The 19,572-nt window shown below is 38.7% G+C and overlaps 1 protein-coding gene across 3 annotated transcripts in view; it reads left to right on the forward strand.

Moving 5' to 3' along the window:
• Window positions 1-19,572, forward strand: part of NKAIN3 (Na+/K+ transporting ATPase interacting 3) — a 358,213-nt gene that overhangs the window by 161,855 nt on the left and 176,786 nt on the right. For all 3 annotated transcript variants that reach the window (XM_017829652.1, XM_017829654.1, XM_017829653.1), the window contains exon 2: window positions 11,448-11,585. In XM_017829652.1, coding sequence (XP_017685141.1) covers window positions 11,448-11,585 — 138 coding nt within the window. The remainder of the gene's footprint in view (window positions 1-11,447; window positions 11,586-19,572) is intronic.

The following is a 19,572-nucleotide window of genomic DNA, read 5'->3' on the forward strand; positions in this document are numbered from 1 at the left end:
TTAGCATACACGTAAAGGAGCGAGATTTAAAGCAAGATATTGCTATGTTGTTACCCACCTCTAACTACAGTTATCTTCTTCTATGTTTGAGAATAACCTCAGACTTCCCATTAGTTTTAATCAAAACATTCTTTTATGTCTAAATAAGACATAAATGCCCGTATAGCCCCCTATTGGGAGTTATTCACACAATGAATTTTGTTGATTAATTACTTTCGATAACACAAGATCAAAATAATTTGTCATGCTGCTATTCAGTGCTATCTTTTTCTTTCCCTTACTGGGAGAGGTTAGAAAAAGAAAATAAAATACAACAGTTGTCCTACTTTTTTTAATAGCAACTGGCAAGAGGATGCTCATGGAATGCTGTATATGTGTCTGGGGTGCATGATCATGTATTTGATACTGAATTATGGTACTTGAAAGAGAAAAAAATATTTAGTGCAAAGGGCATTCCACACAGAAACATTGTTGAGACACATCCTACCTGGATCTGTGGGAATTAGGAGATGAAAGCTGGTACGTGTCAGTCCAGAGCCTGTATTATGTTTTGCGAGTTTGCAGGATTTCAGCACACAGCAGACAGAACTGCTGGAAGCATTTGAAGTTCTTCATTATACAGAAGAAAGAATGAAGAGCAGCTTTGTATTTATAATTTTTCAGTAATGAGCTTGGACACCTGCTCTAGATGTTGCTGATTTAGGTTCAATTGGTTCAGGTGCTTCAGTTTACCTTCCTGCCAACAGTGTAAATTGACTGCCTCAGTTACAACATTATGAACAGTCTCACCTCACTTGTTTCAAAGGAGTGAGCTGTGCTGCTTGTGGGGATGAGCTAGAGCTCTGAAGGGAGAAAAAAGAGACAACAGTAATGAAGACTATGGAAGAGACTCAGATCAATTTGATACTCACTAAATATATTTTCATCTCATCAAAGAAAAAAAAAATCAGTCTTTTCAACATGTGGAAGTAGCAAATGCATCCTCTGTCTTCACCACAACCCTTCTTCTTGGCCAAACTACTCAGGGGGTGGAGGGATATTGTTGCTATGCTGTAAACAGAGAAGGATTTTTCTGTATTTTATGTGACAGCATGAAATGATCCAGTATCAGAGAATTTTCTCCTCAATGCAATGGCAACACCAATACAACCTTGTCAATGCAACGATGGTGCCAAAGGATCCGTGATTGTTTCTAGTGTGCTTGAAATTGGCATTTGACAGCAAGTGAATGAACTGCAATGAAGAGGCCTATTTAGACATGTCCTCAGCCTTCTGAGGCGGTGCTAAACTGCTTGTTTTTCCCGTGTGCATCTGTCGAATCTAAGCAGATGCAGTCTCTCGTTCTATTTTTGCATAGCTGGCACTTGAGAGAGGGACTGGAGGGAAGTTTTCTGGGGAAAAAAATGGAAAAGTTATCTAGGCAGACATCTGAACTCCTCCCTGCTGTGGAAATAGACTCTGTGCTGTGTCTCAAAGTAGGGGTAACAGCCAGCACATGATTTTTATTACTTGACTGCCTTGGCTTAATACTTTGTTTTGCCTGAAGAGAGGTGGTGATTGAAGATACATTGCCTCTTTGGAACTACAAACTAAACTCTAATAGAAGATGCACCATCCTGTGGGAAACCTTATGTTTCACAAGATCTGACATTAATCAGTTTGAACCGTTAGATGTTTCATGCCAAACCTAATATCAAACCATTTCAGTTTGTTAAACTTGGACCTTGAACTAAATGTCCAGCTTGTCCAGGTCCTTGTGAACTCTGAGTTTGTATCTTCCTTAGTCATAGAAGGACAGCTCCATCTGGTTTAGTTTCTGTCTTCTTTCGGAGCCTGCATTTGGAGCCAGCAAGGGGTTTATAGGGCTTTAAAGTCATAAAATGGATGCACTTTATAAGAGTAGACAGTTGTTCTTTGGCCACAAGGAGCATGCCATTCATCTCCTAGAGGCTCTAAATATTGTTTTACCTCTTTACCTTACACGTATTTCAATTCATCTCACACCTGGCAGTCTGGGTGCCCATCTCAGCCTCTCTTCTCTCACAATCTGTCTCTTCATGCTGTCAGTGGGTTGGGTACAGATCCTGCAGCAAATGGTCCTAGCTTTTTCTTTTTCTCTCTTTGTCATCTTTTTTTTTTCTTTTGGCTGGATACCATAATCATCAGAATCTAGGAGGAATCTAGGGCTTTCAGCTTCACTGTTATCAAGTGCTGGCATCATCTGTTACCTCCTTACCTTGCCTACTTTGCCCTGGGAATTCAAAGTAGTAGTAAACGTGTTCATTTCTGACTATTAAGTTAGTAAGTACTTTACTCCACTATTTCTTAAATTTGAGCATTGAGGAAGGCTGTGAAGATACATAGATTTACTGGATATGTTCAAATGTGCAAATAAATGAAAAAAACCCCAACTTTACAATGATGAGAATTTAGTATTTGAAGATATGAAGGGTTATAATGCTGTGGCAAATAAAAGATTTCTTTTGGATTAAAGCCACTGCTTATGTAGCTTGATATAATTACAAAGAAGACAAATTGTAATTTGCTTTTCCTTTTGCTCTAGTGTCTTTTAACATGGACTTTGTCATTCATAGTAAGATGGAAATCTTTAAAGATCTTTAACCTGTAACCATCTCTTACACTCTCTTTTGCTGTCTGTGTGCTGGCATTTAAGTGAAAAATCCAAGGGAGTCTTAAATGCCATTTAGAAGGATGTTCATTCCAACTGTTTGCAGGATTGTATAGGTCAACCAGCCAAGGGGCTTGACTTTAGTGTTTTGGGATCAGTTACAGCTTCATTGGAGGGTTGAAATTCAATCTTAAATCACTGTGCTGTAACGAGTTGGCACTAGGGGTTTTATTACAATAGCTGGCTTTTCTCTATCATGGCTACCCATAGACTGTAACTGCATTTTTACAGTGTCTGTCTGGTAGATGTAGCCATCAGCCCCGGGTATATCACACTGGCACCCGTAGTGTGCTGGGAAGTGGGACTATTTGATGCCACCTTTTATATCACTGCAGTCAGGCAACCCTGCAGAATAAATATTAACAGACTCTTCTTTTCATGCTGATAAGATTCTTAAATAATGTACTGTTGCCTTTCTGAGCCAACTCCTGCAGCCTCGATGTAGTCATGGCTTCTTTTGACTTCACGTGAGTTTTGCATGGCCAAAACTGAAGGCTTAGGCTTAGTTTGTTGAAAGTATATAACAATGTCATATCAAATCCATCACTCAAAAGCTTTCTGAACATCTGTAGTGGGTTGACCCTGGCTGAACACTAGGCACTCACCAAAGCTGCTCTATCACTCCTCTCTGGAACTGGAGAGAGGAGAGAAAATATAATGAAGGGTTCATGAGTTGAGCAGACATCACTAACAATTACCATCACTGGTGAAATAGACTCGAAGTGGCGATATTGATTAAATTTATTACTAACAAAATCAGAGCAGGATAATGAGAAGTAAAATAAATCCTAAAAAACATCTTCCACACACCCCTCCCTCCCCCCAACCAGTGCAGGGAGACAGGAATGAGGATTATGGTCAGTTCATCACAGGTTGTTTCTGCTGCTGCTCAGGGAGAGGAGTCCTTCAGCTGATCCCCGTGGGGTCCCTCCCAGGGGAGATAGTTCTCCATGAACTCCTCCAACATGAGTCCATCCCACAGGCAACAGTTCTCCATGAACTGCTGCAACATGGGTCACTTTTGTCCAGGGTGCAGTCCTTCAAGAACAGCCTGCTCCAGTGTAGGCTCCTCTGTCCACGGGTCAGCAGGTCCCTGCCAGGACCCTGCTCCAGCATGGGCCTCCCATGAGGTTACTCTGGTGACAGTCAATTGCTTATCTGACCAACACTGCAAAGGCACTTTTGATATTAGATCATCTGGGGTTTTTTTCTTCTTTGACAATTACTTGTCAGAAAGATAACAGTTTCTCTTTTGCTCAATTAAACTGAACTTACTATAAATATTAATGATTTACTCAGAATCTTCCTTAACATTCAATAACTTCCATGACACATAATTTTATAAATGTATTTAGTGAGCTGCTATAAGGGATTACCACCTTAAAATCACCCAAAAGCTAGTATTTCACCTAGACAAGTGAATTCAGATCATTAAAAATCTAATGGGAGTTTCCTCTTTAGTCAGATGATTGCTTTAACTGTCACCAAAGATATAAAGAAGAGATTTATATCAATTTTTAACATTTCATTTTGACACAGACTACACTCATCTTTGGTTATGAAGCCACCATTGAAAGATGGTAAGTTACAGATGAGGCTGTGATCTTTAGCTGAGGAACAGGTTCTTCCACCAGGAGCTATCATCTGACACCACCCTTCCACTTCAGATGTAAATGTTCTCCCCTACTTTGAAAACCTGGCATTTCTCTCATGTTAATCTTATCTTCCTTTTTACTGAAGTCAAGCCTGTCAGTAAAATTCTGAAATCACAGCAGGAGTATAAAATCTGTATAAAGCAGTTTATGCATTAACAGTTGGTCTTTGATGCAACTTATTTATTTACTTACTTATTTATTTTAACCTTCTTCTTTCATCATTTGTTAGTCTTCTATTAGAAATCCTGGATTTTAGCATGTGGTAAGTCAATCTTTTATTCTCCAGTGCTGGGGTTTTATTTAGAGTAGTTTGGAAGCTTTTTGATGTCTTTTCCCCTTAAATTAAAAAGTGAGTATTCTCCAAAATAATATAAAAGTATGATGCGAACATCGAGTATTTGCCCCAAGGTTTTACGAAAATGTTTTCTCAGTGGAACATCTGTCAAGAAAAAGCCAAATACATGCCTAAGAGTGCTGGAATGTGAAGACAGACTTTAAGTCAAATGTGGCTAGGGCTAAAAATCATCTTGATCCAAGGTCTTCTCTGTCAGCTGAATATTCTGGCTACTAGGTGGCGTAAGAGGCTCCCACTGCTCCTCTTGTGCCTCACCATTGCCCTCTTCCTTGTGTTGGTGTGTAGCTTTTTGGGAGTGTGCACCAATGTGGGCAAAAATGAAGGAAGAAAAAAGGGCAGGAAAGTAAGAAGAAAGGATAGGATGGGGTGGGATGGAATGGAGGGATAGGTTGTGAGGGAAAGGTGAGTGCGCTGCTGAGTTTAGCAAAGGTATCCTGGGCCTTCAGAACAGAGGGGACTTAAACCTGGTGGGGTTTCCTGAAGGAGGCTTGGGAATCAGTTCAATTTTTAACAGTTGCATCTACCAAACTGCACTGAAATGTCTGTAATTCAGCACAGCCCATTGGAACAACAGTCCTCAGAGATTCATCATGTTCAGGAAACTCTTCCCAAAGGCACAAGTTAAATTTATGACCACAAGATGAAGCCGAGAAGTTTGGAGAAAACATCTTTATTCTTAGATGCAGCACTTAGTATGGATGATGAGCTGTGATGATGAACATCTAATGATAATTATCAGCATCATCGACCAACTCAGTCTTACAGGAATAATTCAAATGTTTCAGATAATTCCTGGCTTAAATTTAGAAAACGAATGCTCTGGACTGTAATTTTTTGGTTCACTTTTTTTTTTTGTATACTATTTTCATTTTTGAAAGCTGAGTCCATTTCAAACAGTAACAATGTCTATTTGGGGAGTCATAATAATGTTCCTCTTTTTTTTCCCCTAGATTTTTTAATCATTTTTATTTCAAAAAAGGTTTCAAAGCTATATAGTTTTACAGCTCTGCAGCTAATAGGTATTTAATTTTATGATTTTTGTCAGATTCCTTGAATGTAAGTTTGTTAGGTATGGTATGGATACTTCTCTGGTTATAATTTCTATGGATTGTTTTACATGACAGGTTGAAGCAACTTTTTAATATCCAATGCAGAGTAAATTATACTTCCCAGCTTTGTAAATTTAGTAATTTATAGGGTATCAAATTTGCAGCTATATCATTAACCTTTTAGTTCTCTATTAAGCAATTTTTTGTTCTTCTGTTTATATCAAGCCACTTTTAGTTTTTTTCTTGTATGAAATGATCTCTTACATATGAAAACACTTTGTCTTGATCCAATGACTCCTTCTGCTATGGATGTAGATCTATTTATAAGTCTCAAACTAATATGTCATTTATAAAAGCTTTTCCATTAAAATATAAAAGTGACTGTTATCTGTGATGTTTCTGACAGAAGAGAAAATTGAGTTTTAACACTTATTTTGAAAAGTTGACTTTGTAACTCTGCTGTGGTGTCTCATCACTCAGACAGCTTCTGATATTTATTTTGAAGTGTAATACAACATGAGCATTTAAAGGAGGGGTTTACTCCATAGGGCACACTTGTTGAAGCCTGCTTTTAAAAATGTTTTTGGATCTCTCTGTTGACTAGGACCATCTTGGTGATTTGTTTCCGTAGATCCTATGCAGCATTGCTGATTGCTGCCTTTTATTTTGTTATTCCTTTACTATAAACTGCATATGGTTCATTAAGGTTATAGCTTGCCCTATTTCTTTCTGTTCAGAATGTTCCAAATGTGCTGCACATGTGGTTGATCCATCTAGGTAGAGAAGCTCAAAATTCTAACAGATTAGTTCACCTGAACTCTTTGCTGCTTTTATCACAAGAGGGCTTGGGCATGGCCATGAGAGAAAGTTCAGCCCGAGGCACTTGAATGGAGTCCCATCTTGCAGCTTCGTACCTTCTCCTTGCACTCTGTGGGAAGTGGGCTGTGAAAGACTTAACAAAATAGAGGTAAAAGAACAAGACAAGTGTGGCACATCTTCATTAAGTGAACTGATACAGTCTCAGTAGAGCATTTTACTGTTAGTCCTAGTCTCCTGAGTTGCACTTTACATTACAAGGTTGTCGGTGATGATGATGACTAAATAACAAAGCGCTCCCTTGCCAGCAGTAGTAAGAAATATCATGTCTCCTTTTCCAAGTGTTGTTATGATAAGAAAAAGTTATTTCCTATCATCTTTGATAGGTTTTTACAAGTTCTCATGAAATATTTTACTCAACTGGAAACCAGACACCCAGTATTTAAGTTGCCCAAACCAAACCCTCTTCTTTTATTTATAAGAAAGGTTTGGGTTTTCATTCCACTTTTATGGTAATTATTTTAAAAAGTATCAAACGACAATTTATTGTGGACACTCCTAAACTTTGTTGTCTTAGTTATCATGAGTAGTAGAGGTGCCAACCTCTGCTTTCCCTTCAGAGTTCTGATTTTTTTGGCTGTTTTCAGGAGAATATGAAAATAGTGATGAAAGCAGAAATTCACGTGGAAAAATTTCTCTTTGAGAAAAACAGCCTCTTAATCATCAAAATGTTTTTGGTGAAACATTTCAAAGTACTCACATGCACATAACTCCAAGTGAAACCATCTGTCAGCGTCTGCTGCTTTCCAACTGCACCATGTGGCATAGGTTAGTCTGGTGGCCAATGTTGGCTACTGAGATTTTGTGCAAACAGAGATAGTACTGGTTTTTCATATATGTGTAAAACCAGCCTATAATTGTGCACAGCTACCTGTTTCCTTCTGTTTATTCTCATGATTTCTGTGCAATGAATTACCTGAATCATAGACTGTTAGGGACTGCCTTTATTCAATTGCACAGAGCTAAAAAAATCTGTGGCTTTCACTGCTGCTTGGGGACTCTGTTGGGTGAAATACTAGACATAAGAACAGCAGTACTCAGGTGTTTTCTCTATTCAATGCATATTGCTCATGGTATAAAGAAAACAGAACTTAATGTGTTCCCTCTGACACGATCATGAATTATTAGGTTTTTTACTTCTACCTGCATTGCCTGCAAGAAGGTGTTATAATTTAGAAGAAAGTAGCACTTTGAGCAGGATAGACATGCCTCCTACTTCTTTATTTTCTTTATACTCCAGCCCCGTCCCCCCCTCCCCACTAATGTATTATGTGGGCTTTAGGGATGAGACAAATTACTCTGTGTTGGCAACAAGAGCAATATAAATGAAACTTAGCTGTGCAGGTCACTGCATAGTCTGATAGTGAGAGCACTTGTTAGTGGGGAAGGAATGCTACTGCATGTTTGGCATCCTGCTTCCAGGGCTCCTTCAGTGGTTTCATGCTGTCACTGTGTATAAAAATAAAGAGCGAGCCCTGCAGACAAGAAACACAAGCAGTGCTCCCAATTCTGGATAAGTGCCATAAGCAATAGGCTCTAGACTCATGTTTCTGCTTATGCTCTCTTTCTGACTCACTAAATGCAAATTCTTGTTTTCTGCCTGTGACACAGCTTCAAGGAATAGCTCTCTCCCTTGGTATCCTAATGGATGGGAAGTGGAAGGAGAGGAATGAATACCTCAGTAGGCAGCAGGAGAGGAAATTGAACCTTATTTCTCTGTGGTTGTGGTGGGTGTCTTTACCAGAGTAATCCATAGAAAGACTAATTACTTTTTTATGTGTAACCGTACCTATGGTGGATATACGCATGTGTACTATCATCTTTGGCAAATACTGTGGCCACTGTACTATTTTGTGGGACTCCAGACCTGTCTACTAGATTTATTCAGAACCTGATTGGCAGATATCAAGGAGGTGCACGTGAAGGCAAACTTTGTATCTGATCCAGTTTAGGGATGAACTGAATAATAAGCCTTTTAACTTGGGTCTGTTGGCAAAGTGCAGTGGTTGTGTTCATTTATGTTGTGGTACTGTGTCTTTTAGGCATTTACATGGCTCTGAAAATTTCTCTGAAGGGCCAGTTTAAGAAGGGACACATACTAAATAGTTTCATTCATACCTGTGCTGCAGCATTCATATCTGTGCTTCAGGCTTTGTCTTTCAGATAGCTCTCGATATTTCAGTGCTACATAAAATGCCTAAGGGCATTCATCTCTTACAGTGAACCAGGAGTTTGAAGGGAATCTCCTGAATACCTACTCTGGGCAAACCCTATGCTCCCTACACCAGCACATTCATATGTGCCTGGGGAAGAAGCCAGGCAGTAGCATTGTGGATGCTAGTGAGCCATTAGAATTTTCTATCAGGTTAACCAGGCTTATTGTGACCAGCAGTCTTCCCAGACAGTTCACCCATAGCCAGGGATCATTTGGAGTAGTAGGTATATTGTTTGCACACAGCTACCCTGTTTCAGAGCCAAGGAGGTTTTAGTGGAGGCAATCCTAAGCCATCTGGCTTCAGTGCTGGGAGTGTGATGGGACACAAGTTACTGGTGCAGGTGAAGACCTAGGCTACACGAGAGTTTCAGTGACTGTCACGTCAGAGATGGCTGCTAAGCAAATTCTAGTCTGATTTGACAGCTCCAACCTCAGCTCACTAGGCAACATCAGGACTCCAGGGTGAAGACACATTGTCTCTGAAAAATGGTGAATTTTTTAGCAATTTAGCTGACCCTAGATCTCTACTTGTAGTGGTGGGAATGAAACAGGCTCTGGCTCTGGTCATGGATGTCATAAATGTTTTCTTATGTGATACAGGACAGGACTCTTAGTATGTTGTTGTTAGACCATAAACTGTAAGTTCTGCCTGTGCCAAAGAGTTTTCAAAACTCTTTATTTACCATCTTGCACGTGAGATTTGGGGCACCCTTGTACTGTACTGGGTGATGTATCCTGTGGTTTAAGGAAGTTGCAGGCAAGGTTATTCCCAAATGTGGGGTCACCTGAGAGAGCTCACTAGAGAGTGGTAGGAAAAGCAAATGGTTCTGAGGTGTCCCTTGTGAAGTCCCAACTAGACCATTATTGTGATGCTCGTGAGTCTACTAGAAGGTGAAGACATTCACCTGACATTCTCGTGTGGTCTGAGATTCTCCCTTACCTATGACATAAAAAGGATAAGAATTTCTGTTAAGATAGGAACATCTTATGTGGCCAAGAGGATAATATCACATTAACATTGTCTGCTGCATAATAATTTTTCATTTATGTATACTGGGCCAGATGTTTAGCTGATAAAAGTCACTTCACTGATTGCAGAGCAGCTGCACCGACTTGATGATTCACCTTTCGTTCATTTCATTGTTTAGATTTATCATATTTATTAACCTCAGCAGAGAGAATATGGTTTTCAAGTGTGGTTAAGGGAGGATTTTTGTACAGAAAAGATGGATTCTGCTCTCAGTGACACCTAGCCCCATCTTGGAGGTAAAGATTGAATCTGGTCATTATGTGTTAAATGAAATGGTTTATGTAAAATACCACATATGATAATACTTTAGTTGGTATTCATAGAGCCATGCTTCCTCCATCTGTCTAAGTTATAAATATTTTAAATGCATATTTTGGTAAATTTTAGGGTTTGTAACAATGTAGTAAAATCAACTAGATGCTAATAAATTCTAGCAAGCACAGAAACTCAGTTATTTCTCTGTAGGATTCTTTTTAGTTGCTTAGGAATGTCTTGCTGCAGCTGCAAAAATAGTGAACAAAGTTTAGACTTCAACAAATGTGATGCTGAGAAAGTTGATTTTGTATATTTAGAACAATAGACTGTATTGTCAAAAATGAGTAGCAAATGTGTTTGCAGAAGAATTTTTATCTGGATTTTTTTATCCCTTTTTTGTCTAATGTTTAGAAATGCAAAATTACCTAAGAACCACATGCTGATGCAAGGGTGAGGGTTGATGCTTCATAGCTTCCTCCTTTTCCACAGCTCTCTAAATCCAGACCCAAAATGCCATGAGGACAGTGGGAAGAGAGCTATTAGGTTGCCACCATTTCTTTCTGATTTATAGTTGCCCGAAGTAACCTACCAGCTTTTGGTAGAGCACAGATAGCTCACTTGGCTGTTGGTTTTGAAGCAGCTTGCTCTGAGGTCTTTTAACATTTTCTCCAGCCTTTCACTCCCTGAGTCTATGTCTGTGCCTCAGGTAGTGAGGAGATCCCAGCAGTCTTCCCTAATTCCTACATTTAGGAACTCCTGGGATCATACCCAGTACCACATTTGGTACTCTTCTGAGCCTGCTCTGCTCTTTTGGGCCTTTAGGAACAGATTGAGGAACTTGCAATCAAGTGTAGTTGAGACTAAATCTAAAAAAACAAAGATATGGGGCAGAGAAGGAGCATGATGACATTTTAGTAACAACAGCAAGGTTTCAATAGCTTTGCTCAATCTAGGTGAGCTTCTGTTTAAGACAAATTTTTAATTAAATGAAATTTGTCAAGTCTTGGAGTTTCCAGAATACAAGAATAAAATAAAATTTTTCTATATTTTATTTGTAGAAGTATTTTTGTACTATATGTGGTTTTACAAATATTTTATTGAAGTTTTTTCAAAGTGCTTTTTTATTAGAAGAACTGTATGTTGACTAGTAGCTGTCTTCAGATGTCAGTGTCCTGACAATGCTGACAAAGGCTACAACCAGGAACTACAGTTTCAGAATTTTGCTATACTGTTCTCTGGTGAAAGCTGGTGCAAAAAAGAAAATGTCAAGTGTTTTCACCCATAATTAAAAAGTGGATGTTCTGTTTATGTGTTTTCTTACAGCTGGCAGCATTAGAGAGGCAGATCTTTGACTTCCTTGGTTTCCAATGGGCTCCTATCCTTGGCAATTTCCTACAAATAATAGTTGTCATTTTGGGTTTGTTTGGAACCATCCAATTTAGGCCTCGTTATATAGTTGTGGTAAGTCTCATTTATTATCTTTTTTTTTTCTTTTTTGCAGTTGGTTTTAAAACCTGTCATATTACAAAACAGAATTTTCTTGGTGTCAAAACACCAGATGGTATTTCTGTAAAAACTGTAGAGGTCTCCATGTCTTTTTGCAAATTTAGGACTACTGACTGGATTTTCTGAGGTTTTGGAAGTTATCAAGAATAGGAAACTTGGAGAAAATGCTGTCAAAATTATAACCATGATGCAAGTCAATTAGACTATGCATAAGTGAAGAAACGAAATACCAATTGTTGTTATTTCTGCAGTAGACAAGCAGAATCAATGGTGATTAAAAAAATATTTGTAATGGCCAAGTTATATTTAGTTACATCTCTTTAACGGGGAGAAGCAAGGATGGTAGAAATTTCCTTGGTCCTGTGACCCACAGGTTCCAAAGAAATCTCCTTCACACTTACATGTAACTTTGTCAAGACCTGTATTTATGACCTTGACCCTAAATTATCGTAAATTGTCTCTGATGCTTCACAGTTGTTTTTTCCCATGTTCTCAACATAACAGGAATAAAAAGAATTTTCAAAGCCATGAAGTAAATTACCAACAAAAAAATACCCCTGTTCCTTCCCCCACACTCCCTCATGAATGGATAAATATTATGTTTTACCTGGTATTGCTTGTATCTGGAACATCTTGGTTGTGTTGTCAGTAATGGATTTTAACAGGCTGAAGTTATCTTTGTTTTTTTCTCACAAAAGAGTGAAATACATGTCTACTGGGGAATACTAATTAAACAAATACTTAAAAAGCTTCATCTTTTCTAGTCAAGCCTGGAATATTATAATTCTTTGTCGTGTCTTAAAAGAGAAGGTAAACAAAACCTGTACCCAAGGTTACACTCACATTAGCTAAGCTTACAAGCAGACTGTAACAAATTGAAAATGGATTGATATAAATAATAACACTTTTATCTATTATCTGTGGTTGGAGAACTGGGCATCCATATATTGATGACTCACCTTTGTACTTCATGCTCTCCATTTTATACATAAGAAGCAAGTGAGGGTAAGCATCTGAAAAATTAAGTAGGAAATTTGTGTCTGAAGTGCAACTTTACAAGATTTCTTACCCCTCAGGTTCAGCACTGCTATTCAGTAATGCAAGCTCTGCTTTAATTTCCAAAGAAATGCAACATATGTTGACTGTTTCTATATCTTTTCCAATGTAAATTAACATTTTAGACTATATTAAAGGGGTTTTTTTTAAGTAGAGGTATAGAACTCATAATTAAAGAAAGAAACACCTCATCAGCAAGACACTTTATCCTAAGATTTAACTGAACTCATGCTCTGATTTATCTTTAAACATATATTTAAGAGCTCAAGCTACAGTACATGCAAATACTCATTATTTGGGAAGATCAAGGCTTTAGAGCAGCTTCTATCCTTACTAACACAAGGTTCCCAGTGAAGTAGTAGTAGTTTGAGCTAAATCCTGAAGTCTGAAGAGTGAAGGTACACAGGTTGTCTGGAACCAGCTTCACAGCTCAAGACCAGCAGAAGGGGGTGGCTTGCATTTCTCCCTGTTCTCACTGTTCTTTTCCCTGGCTGAATACTTTTCCATATCCTCCCCACCAATTCTGACAGCAGTTAACTGGACCCTTCAGTAAGCCGTTTCCAATCCTAATCTATCAGAAAACCAACCTAGTAAAAAGTGGGAGACTTTTATACTAAACTGGTGAGCTGAACCCAGTCTGTGAGGTTCCCAACGATTGGCAGGGCCAGCACAAGGGAGGGACTGGGACTGCACGGTCATGAACAGCAGTGTGGAGGTGGAGGGGAAAGGAGGAACTGCAAGACTTCAGCTGTTGCTAGCTACAAACTTGTCAGTTCAGTGTCTTGTGTAGCTTCACCCTCGGGCTGAATTCAGTTGATTCTCAAGCCAGCATAAGCAATAGTCCCTTAGCTCAGCTGCTCCTTCAGTCCCTGTGCTGTTCCTTCATTTTCACCAGTACAAGCATCAATTCAACACTTTGGTAAACTGTCAAACCAGAATAGATCCAGCTGAAAAGCAACGGTTTTCTTTACTGGTGTTAAGTGTAGGTCAGCTCTCTGGCATGTTTTGCTTTTTCCATCAGAAGGGAAGAGGTGCTAGAGGGGAAACAGGAACAAGTAGCTAAAGAAAGGAGAGAAGTGCATGGAGTCTTTCTACAGCACTGCAGGGTTACAACAGCTCAAAGTTGAGGTATAGCCTGAAGATCTTCCAGGCTATACCCATCTCTTGCTCCTCAGAAAGTGTGCTTCCTAGGGCTGTCCCAACCACAGCAGTGCTTTGCCCACTGTCCCCAGAAGCCCCAGAAAGAGTCAGTGGTACAGACAGTGAAGACCCTTACCAGTGCCAGCTCCAGGCTGTCTTCACTAAGGCAAAAGGGAATCTGAAAGGAACTCTCCCAAGGAAGGGCATAGCTTACCTTTCTCCTTCTGAAACTCTTTGAAAACACTTGTTACAGCAGTAAACTTCTATTGCTGACTTCAAATATAAAGTCTGTTTAATGTAAATCTTCAGAAGAGTCCTGAATTTCAATATTAAACACAACACAGAGAGACTCCTACCCAGGCTCTCACTAGTGAATTAGGCACCAAATTAACTGAGAAGCTTCATGGGTTTCCAAGTCCATAGCTGCACCTTCAGCCATGTCTAAGCCCCTGGATAGGTAAGTTGTTGGTTTCCTGAGAATTTGGTCTTTGGCAGAAGTAATAGGCTGAGTAATGCTTTTATGTACTCTGGTTGCTGAACCTTCTGATTTAGATTAAGCTGAATCCAATTTCACTGGAAAAGTAAGCAATTACTTCAAGAAAACTATGCTTAGTATCCATTTCTTTTCCTTAAGACTTCCCTGGAAGTCAACTTTACTAGCGCAGATGATCCCATCAGAATAAAAAAACTGAAGTAAAGTGGGAATCATGTCAGATAAAACAGTTTACTTCTGTAAGCTGTCTATGCAAAATTGATCTGGCACACGTGAGCACAAATTGTCCCCATGATATTCTGTCATACTCTGGTGGTGATCTTGACTTAAGCTGACCAGCTCTAGGGTCATTGGTTTAATCACAAAAGAATGTTTTTAATCTATCTTCTGTGCAATGACAGCTGTGCCTGAAGGTTTCCCTGACAAGAGAAGTTACACAAAAGCTTTCACTTTGCCATCCTATGCTGCCTATGTCATGTTCTCTCTCCTCAAATTTTAGCATATGTAAGGAATGAGAAAGTAAGTGAACAAATGTAATACATCTAATACAATAACTTGAAGCACATCTATACTGCAGTCAAATATGAGACTAGGTCTGCAAGCACAGTTGAGCAGGCTTCTGTTGCACGTACGTAGAGCCAAGGAATTCAGTGAGGGCTGTAATAAAAACTGATAACCACAATAGCAGTTGCATGCTTCTAACACCTCTTCTACTGCCATGGAACTGAAGCTACTTACTGTATCACTGGCATTTGATGACTACATAAGCTGCAGTCATTTCTTTGACAGCAGCATAAGCATAGCCACTGTAGATTAAAAGTCTGAAGAAAGACATTGGTTTGAGTGATATAAAATTTGTCATGAGAGCTTTCTACCAAAAAAAATGCCCCACTATATAAGAGCTGTCATACAATAGCTGATTCATGAGGCATCTCCATTGAATATAATTGTGATTCAAAGTAGGTAAAGGTAGTGACTCATGTTGTCTATCTACAGTCTTTCAGATACATGGGTGGTAATTCTGAAATAAATCTGGAATTTCACTTGCTCATAGCTAAAATTCCAAGTCCTCAGAGCTTAGGAAACAGAGAAAGAGGGAGCAGAAGCATTGACTCCCAGTGTCCTAATTAGTTTAAATCCAATAATTATTTCTAATATGTTTTGTATTAATTAGTAATTTAGATAAATTTTGTGAACAATTTGTTCTGTCACTAAGAGAATGTGCTATTTTCAGTATTTGAATATTTTTTGACTGAATTAAATCAGTGCAAAGTTCCCAGGGGACATAAGAGTGCAGAGCTGATTCCTAATTTTCCCGTATTAGCTCATTTGAAACTTACTCAAACATTTGTAAAGAAGAAAAAACCAGCTAAATCTCAGCTCTAACTGTACCGTTACACTTGTGTCATGAAGCTCCAGAGTTCTGCTGTGATCCATTTCCCTATGCATGCTTTTCCTTTCTTAATAGAACTTGCTGTCAGCAGCAAGATTTCCAGGCTGTTAAAACTGATTAAAGATGATGACAGGATACTTGTTAAAGTTGGGGATTTCCCCCCTCTCCTACTTCTGATATGGGACTTCAAAAGGCTCCTGAATGATGAGTCACGTAGTTAAAATTTTACAAACCAGGCCCAAAGCTGAACGAAAATGTGTTAATGAAACAGTGAAGGATGAAACTAATACACTTAGATAGGCGGAATATAAGGTGGAAATCTCTGCTTTACTTGCCTTAATGTATTCCAATAAATAATATAATATGATATATAGGCAACGTGTACAGTTGAAAAGCCAGGAGAGACTTTCTTAAAAAAACATAAACCAAAAACCAGAAAAGCAGGAGAAATACTGTACAGGATACTTTGCACTGTGCTCAACAAATGTTATACAGACAGTGAAAACACATATGAAATATTTAGGCTTCCAAAATTACTCCTTGAATATCCTTCCTGGTAGGTTCTGTGTTGTAACTGCTCTATCAGGTTGACTTATGCCACTTGCCAGTACTTGTAAGGCTCTGCAAGTACTGATGCCTCTGAGGCACAGCCAGGTATTACAGAGGGATGATCTGAGTTGCTCCTTTCCCTTGAAGTATCCCTGAGTCAACTGCATTCTCCCTAGTGCCTTCTGCCTTGTCAGAGTAGTTGGCACACTTCAGATTTAAATATACACTTGAGATACCTCATTACAGCTAAACTTATCCCTCAATCCTTGTAATAGTCAAACTTAGAAAATTCCCTTTTTTCTTTTACCTTTCAATTTAAGAAGCCATTCTTTGCATTTTTGCTTAACCAGTTCTTTTTGTGACTTTGTGTCCATCCAATGTGAATGATTTAACTCTAGAAATGTTTATATTTCACTGATACATTAAATGTACCTCTGCATCGGTTTCAATATTAGCTGTAAAGTCAAAAGAGGTATAGAAATCTCACTGTTGTAGAGAGGCTGGCGTTATGAAAAGGAATCTGAAAGGAACCTGCTAGGCTTGACAGTAATTTAATAGACATTTAACCTGTAAGGTTTAGGGAGTACTCTCTCCACATAACTTATAAGACTCCAAATACTTCCTCACACCACCTAGTATACAATCCTTAGTGCGAAAGGCCAAAAGCAAAAAAAGGTTATAGTGCATCATGGGGGAAATAAACAAAGATATTACCAGGTCCTAGGTCCTTCCACTAGGAGGAATCTGTTACAAAAACATCCACGTGATTTTTAAGTAGTGCATCATACATGTACAAAATAAAACCCCCAACTCTTCTTATTGGTTCAACCTATGTGGAGAATTCCTTCTTCTTGCCAGATATGGTAAAGGTTGTGATGCTGAGCATGAGACCAGCTGAGCCGGGGTGGATTGAATGTGTCTGGCAAAAAAGAACTGGGGCAGAAATCGCTGGATGTGGGGTAGGAAGAGTGAGCAGGCACAACAGGACGGATAGGATAACGTTTAGGACATGGAGTGGGAGAGGTTGAATGGCAGATCAGGTCATGAAACAGGTTAGGTGAGGTGCCTTGGAAGGGAAATGAAGCCTGAGGATCAGTGTGGACCTGATGTTTCAGACCCTAAACATTCCCATGCTGAGACAAAATTGTCAACATGCATGATATGTCCCTTCATACAGAGGATGGCAATTTGGTCTGTTTCTCTGCTAGCAAAAATAAGTGTTCATCATGGATCTAAAAGTTAAAGCTTTCTTAATGACTCAAGCAGGTGTTAGTGTGATGCTACATAATGGAATATATAATTTTTTTAACCTAGAAGGTAAATACGTATACATTTACACACATACATGTAATGGTCAAAAAGTATTACAAAATTTTCAGAAAAAAACACTCAACATTTAGAAAAAATTTTATTAAAGCCCTTCTTTGCAATCTTACTATGATCCTTTTATATATTTGCAGTTCTGAACTGGATAGATGTATACCGATTCTTATTATATTGTCACCTCAGTTTCAACAGAAAGGACAGATTTTGGGGGGTTTCTGGTTATCACAGCCAGGGAATAGAAACTTGATTTGCAGAAAACAGAAGACAATGGGAAGAGTGAAGCACATGCTAGCAAGAATAAAAGGATTGCTTTTGCTGTGAAGGCTGTGCTGTGTAGCTGAGATTTATCTCTGCTCTCAAACACTGAAACCCTTTTTGACACAAAGTGAATCACTTTAACAAACTTGTCACGCTCTTTGTTTTCCCCTTGCATTCTGGGTTCTTGTCTTGAGACCTTGTGGTCTGATTTGCACAAGTGCTGCATGCTCAGCCACAGGGAGCTGAACACTGAGCTTATAAAGTAGTGTATAACCTCAAGTGTTCTGAAAAATGAACTCATAAGCACCTCAAGTTGGATGCCTATAATGTATGAATACTTCTGAATGTAATCTCTGCATGTATCAGAACATCATTTGCATTCTGAGAGTTGTATCATTCCCTTATAACATAGAATAAATTAGTCAATGTTTGTGCAGCTCCTGCACATTACAGCAATGAGCATCTTTGTAAACCTCATGAGGAAATTAATATTCTGTCCTAGGAGCAGGGTCTGAGTGACAAGGAGAAATGAAGTATTGAGCTAGCTGTTCATAAAATGTGTTAAGTGAGGTAAGATCATTTACAATAAAAATATATCTATGATGATTTAATTAAGATTTGCATTGTATTGGACATCCACAAAATAGAAAAATTAAATTGGCATAAATGACCCAAATTCTGACAATTCCTAATTTTACTTTCTTGCTTTTGTTGACTTATAACCTTTCCTTTAATGTAGTCTTCCCTAACTACCAATGAAAGGTATGTATTTCCTGTGTAAGGAAAAAAATCTGCTCCTTGCTTATCCAAAAAGATGTGTTTTCAAATGTGGACAATAACTCTCTTACTTAAAGAAATTATGTAGCACTAATTACTGAATAGGTAATTATTATGTTTATAAGGCAAACGGAGCTCAAATTTAGACTTCTGCAGTTCAGTGAGAGTGTAGGAAGAGCCTTTCCATACACAGCAGCTGGGTTTCAAGGTACACACCTGCTTTGCACCTGCACTTCTCTTTCAGAAATCCTCACAGTGGATAAGGAACCAAACTGGTCATAACTGTAAAACAGCATAGCCTGGCCTGGGAAAGCATGTTCAGACAGTTTTTGCCTGCATAGTACAGAGTTGTCATTGGTGCCCATGGGACAGAATGAGGCCATTAACAGATGCGGCTTGGCCTGGGAGATCAAGCAGTATTTCTTTTGTTGTGGTGACAGATTTAGTTTGTGGATAGATAAAAAATTCTTTCTTAAAAAGGCAAATTCTCCTGAATAGTCTCAATTCTGCTTTTTACAAGCAATTGGCTTGTATGAATAGTTCACTAATTTTGAACACTCTGCACATAATATTCTGAGGATCAATGCTGGAAAATCAGTAGCTTATGATGAGTTACTACAAAGTCAACAAATGTAGTAAAATGTACTCTTAAAATGTAGTGATGTACTCTTAAAATTAATCTTATGAATAGTGCAGACATTATACTGCTCACAGACCATGGCAGCTTTGTCTATTTTATAATAACCCAGCCTCCAGTTGCCACACTGCCCTTCTCTGTAAGACAGAGGAAACTGCCCAGGACCGTTACTCTTATTTTGTTTATTAATTGTCTACTTCTTAGGCCATAGCCATCTCCCAGCTGTCTGTGTACCTCAGAAGAAATGATATTAAAGCAGTTCTCATGTTTGGTGTGCAAAAATGACCGTATGCATGGGGGGTTAATCAAAGTG

Source organism: Lepidothrix coronata, unplaced genomic scaffold, assembly GCF_001604755.1.
Source record: "Lepidothrix coronata isolate B3197 unplaced genomic scaffold, Lepidothrix_coronata-1.0 Scaffold166, whole genome shotgun sequence".
Taxonomy (NCBI): Eukaryota; Metazoa; Chordata; class Aves; order Passeriformes; family Pipridae; genus Lepidothrix; species Lepidothrix coronata.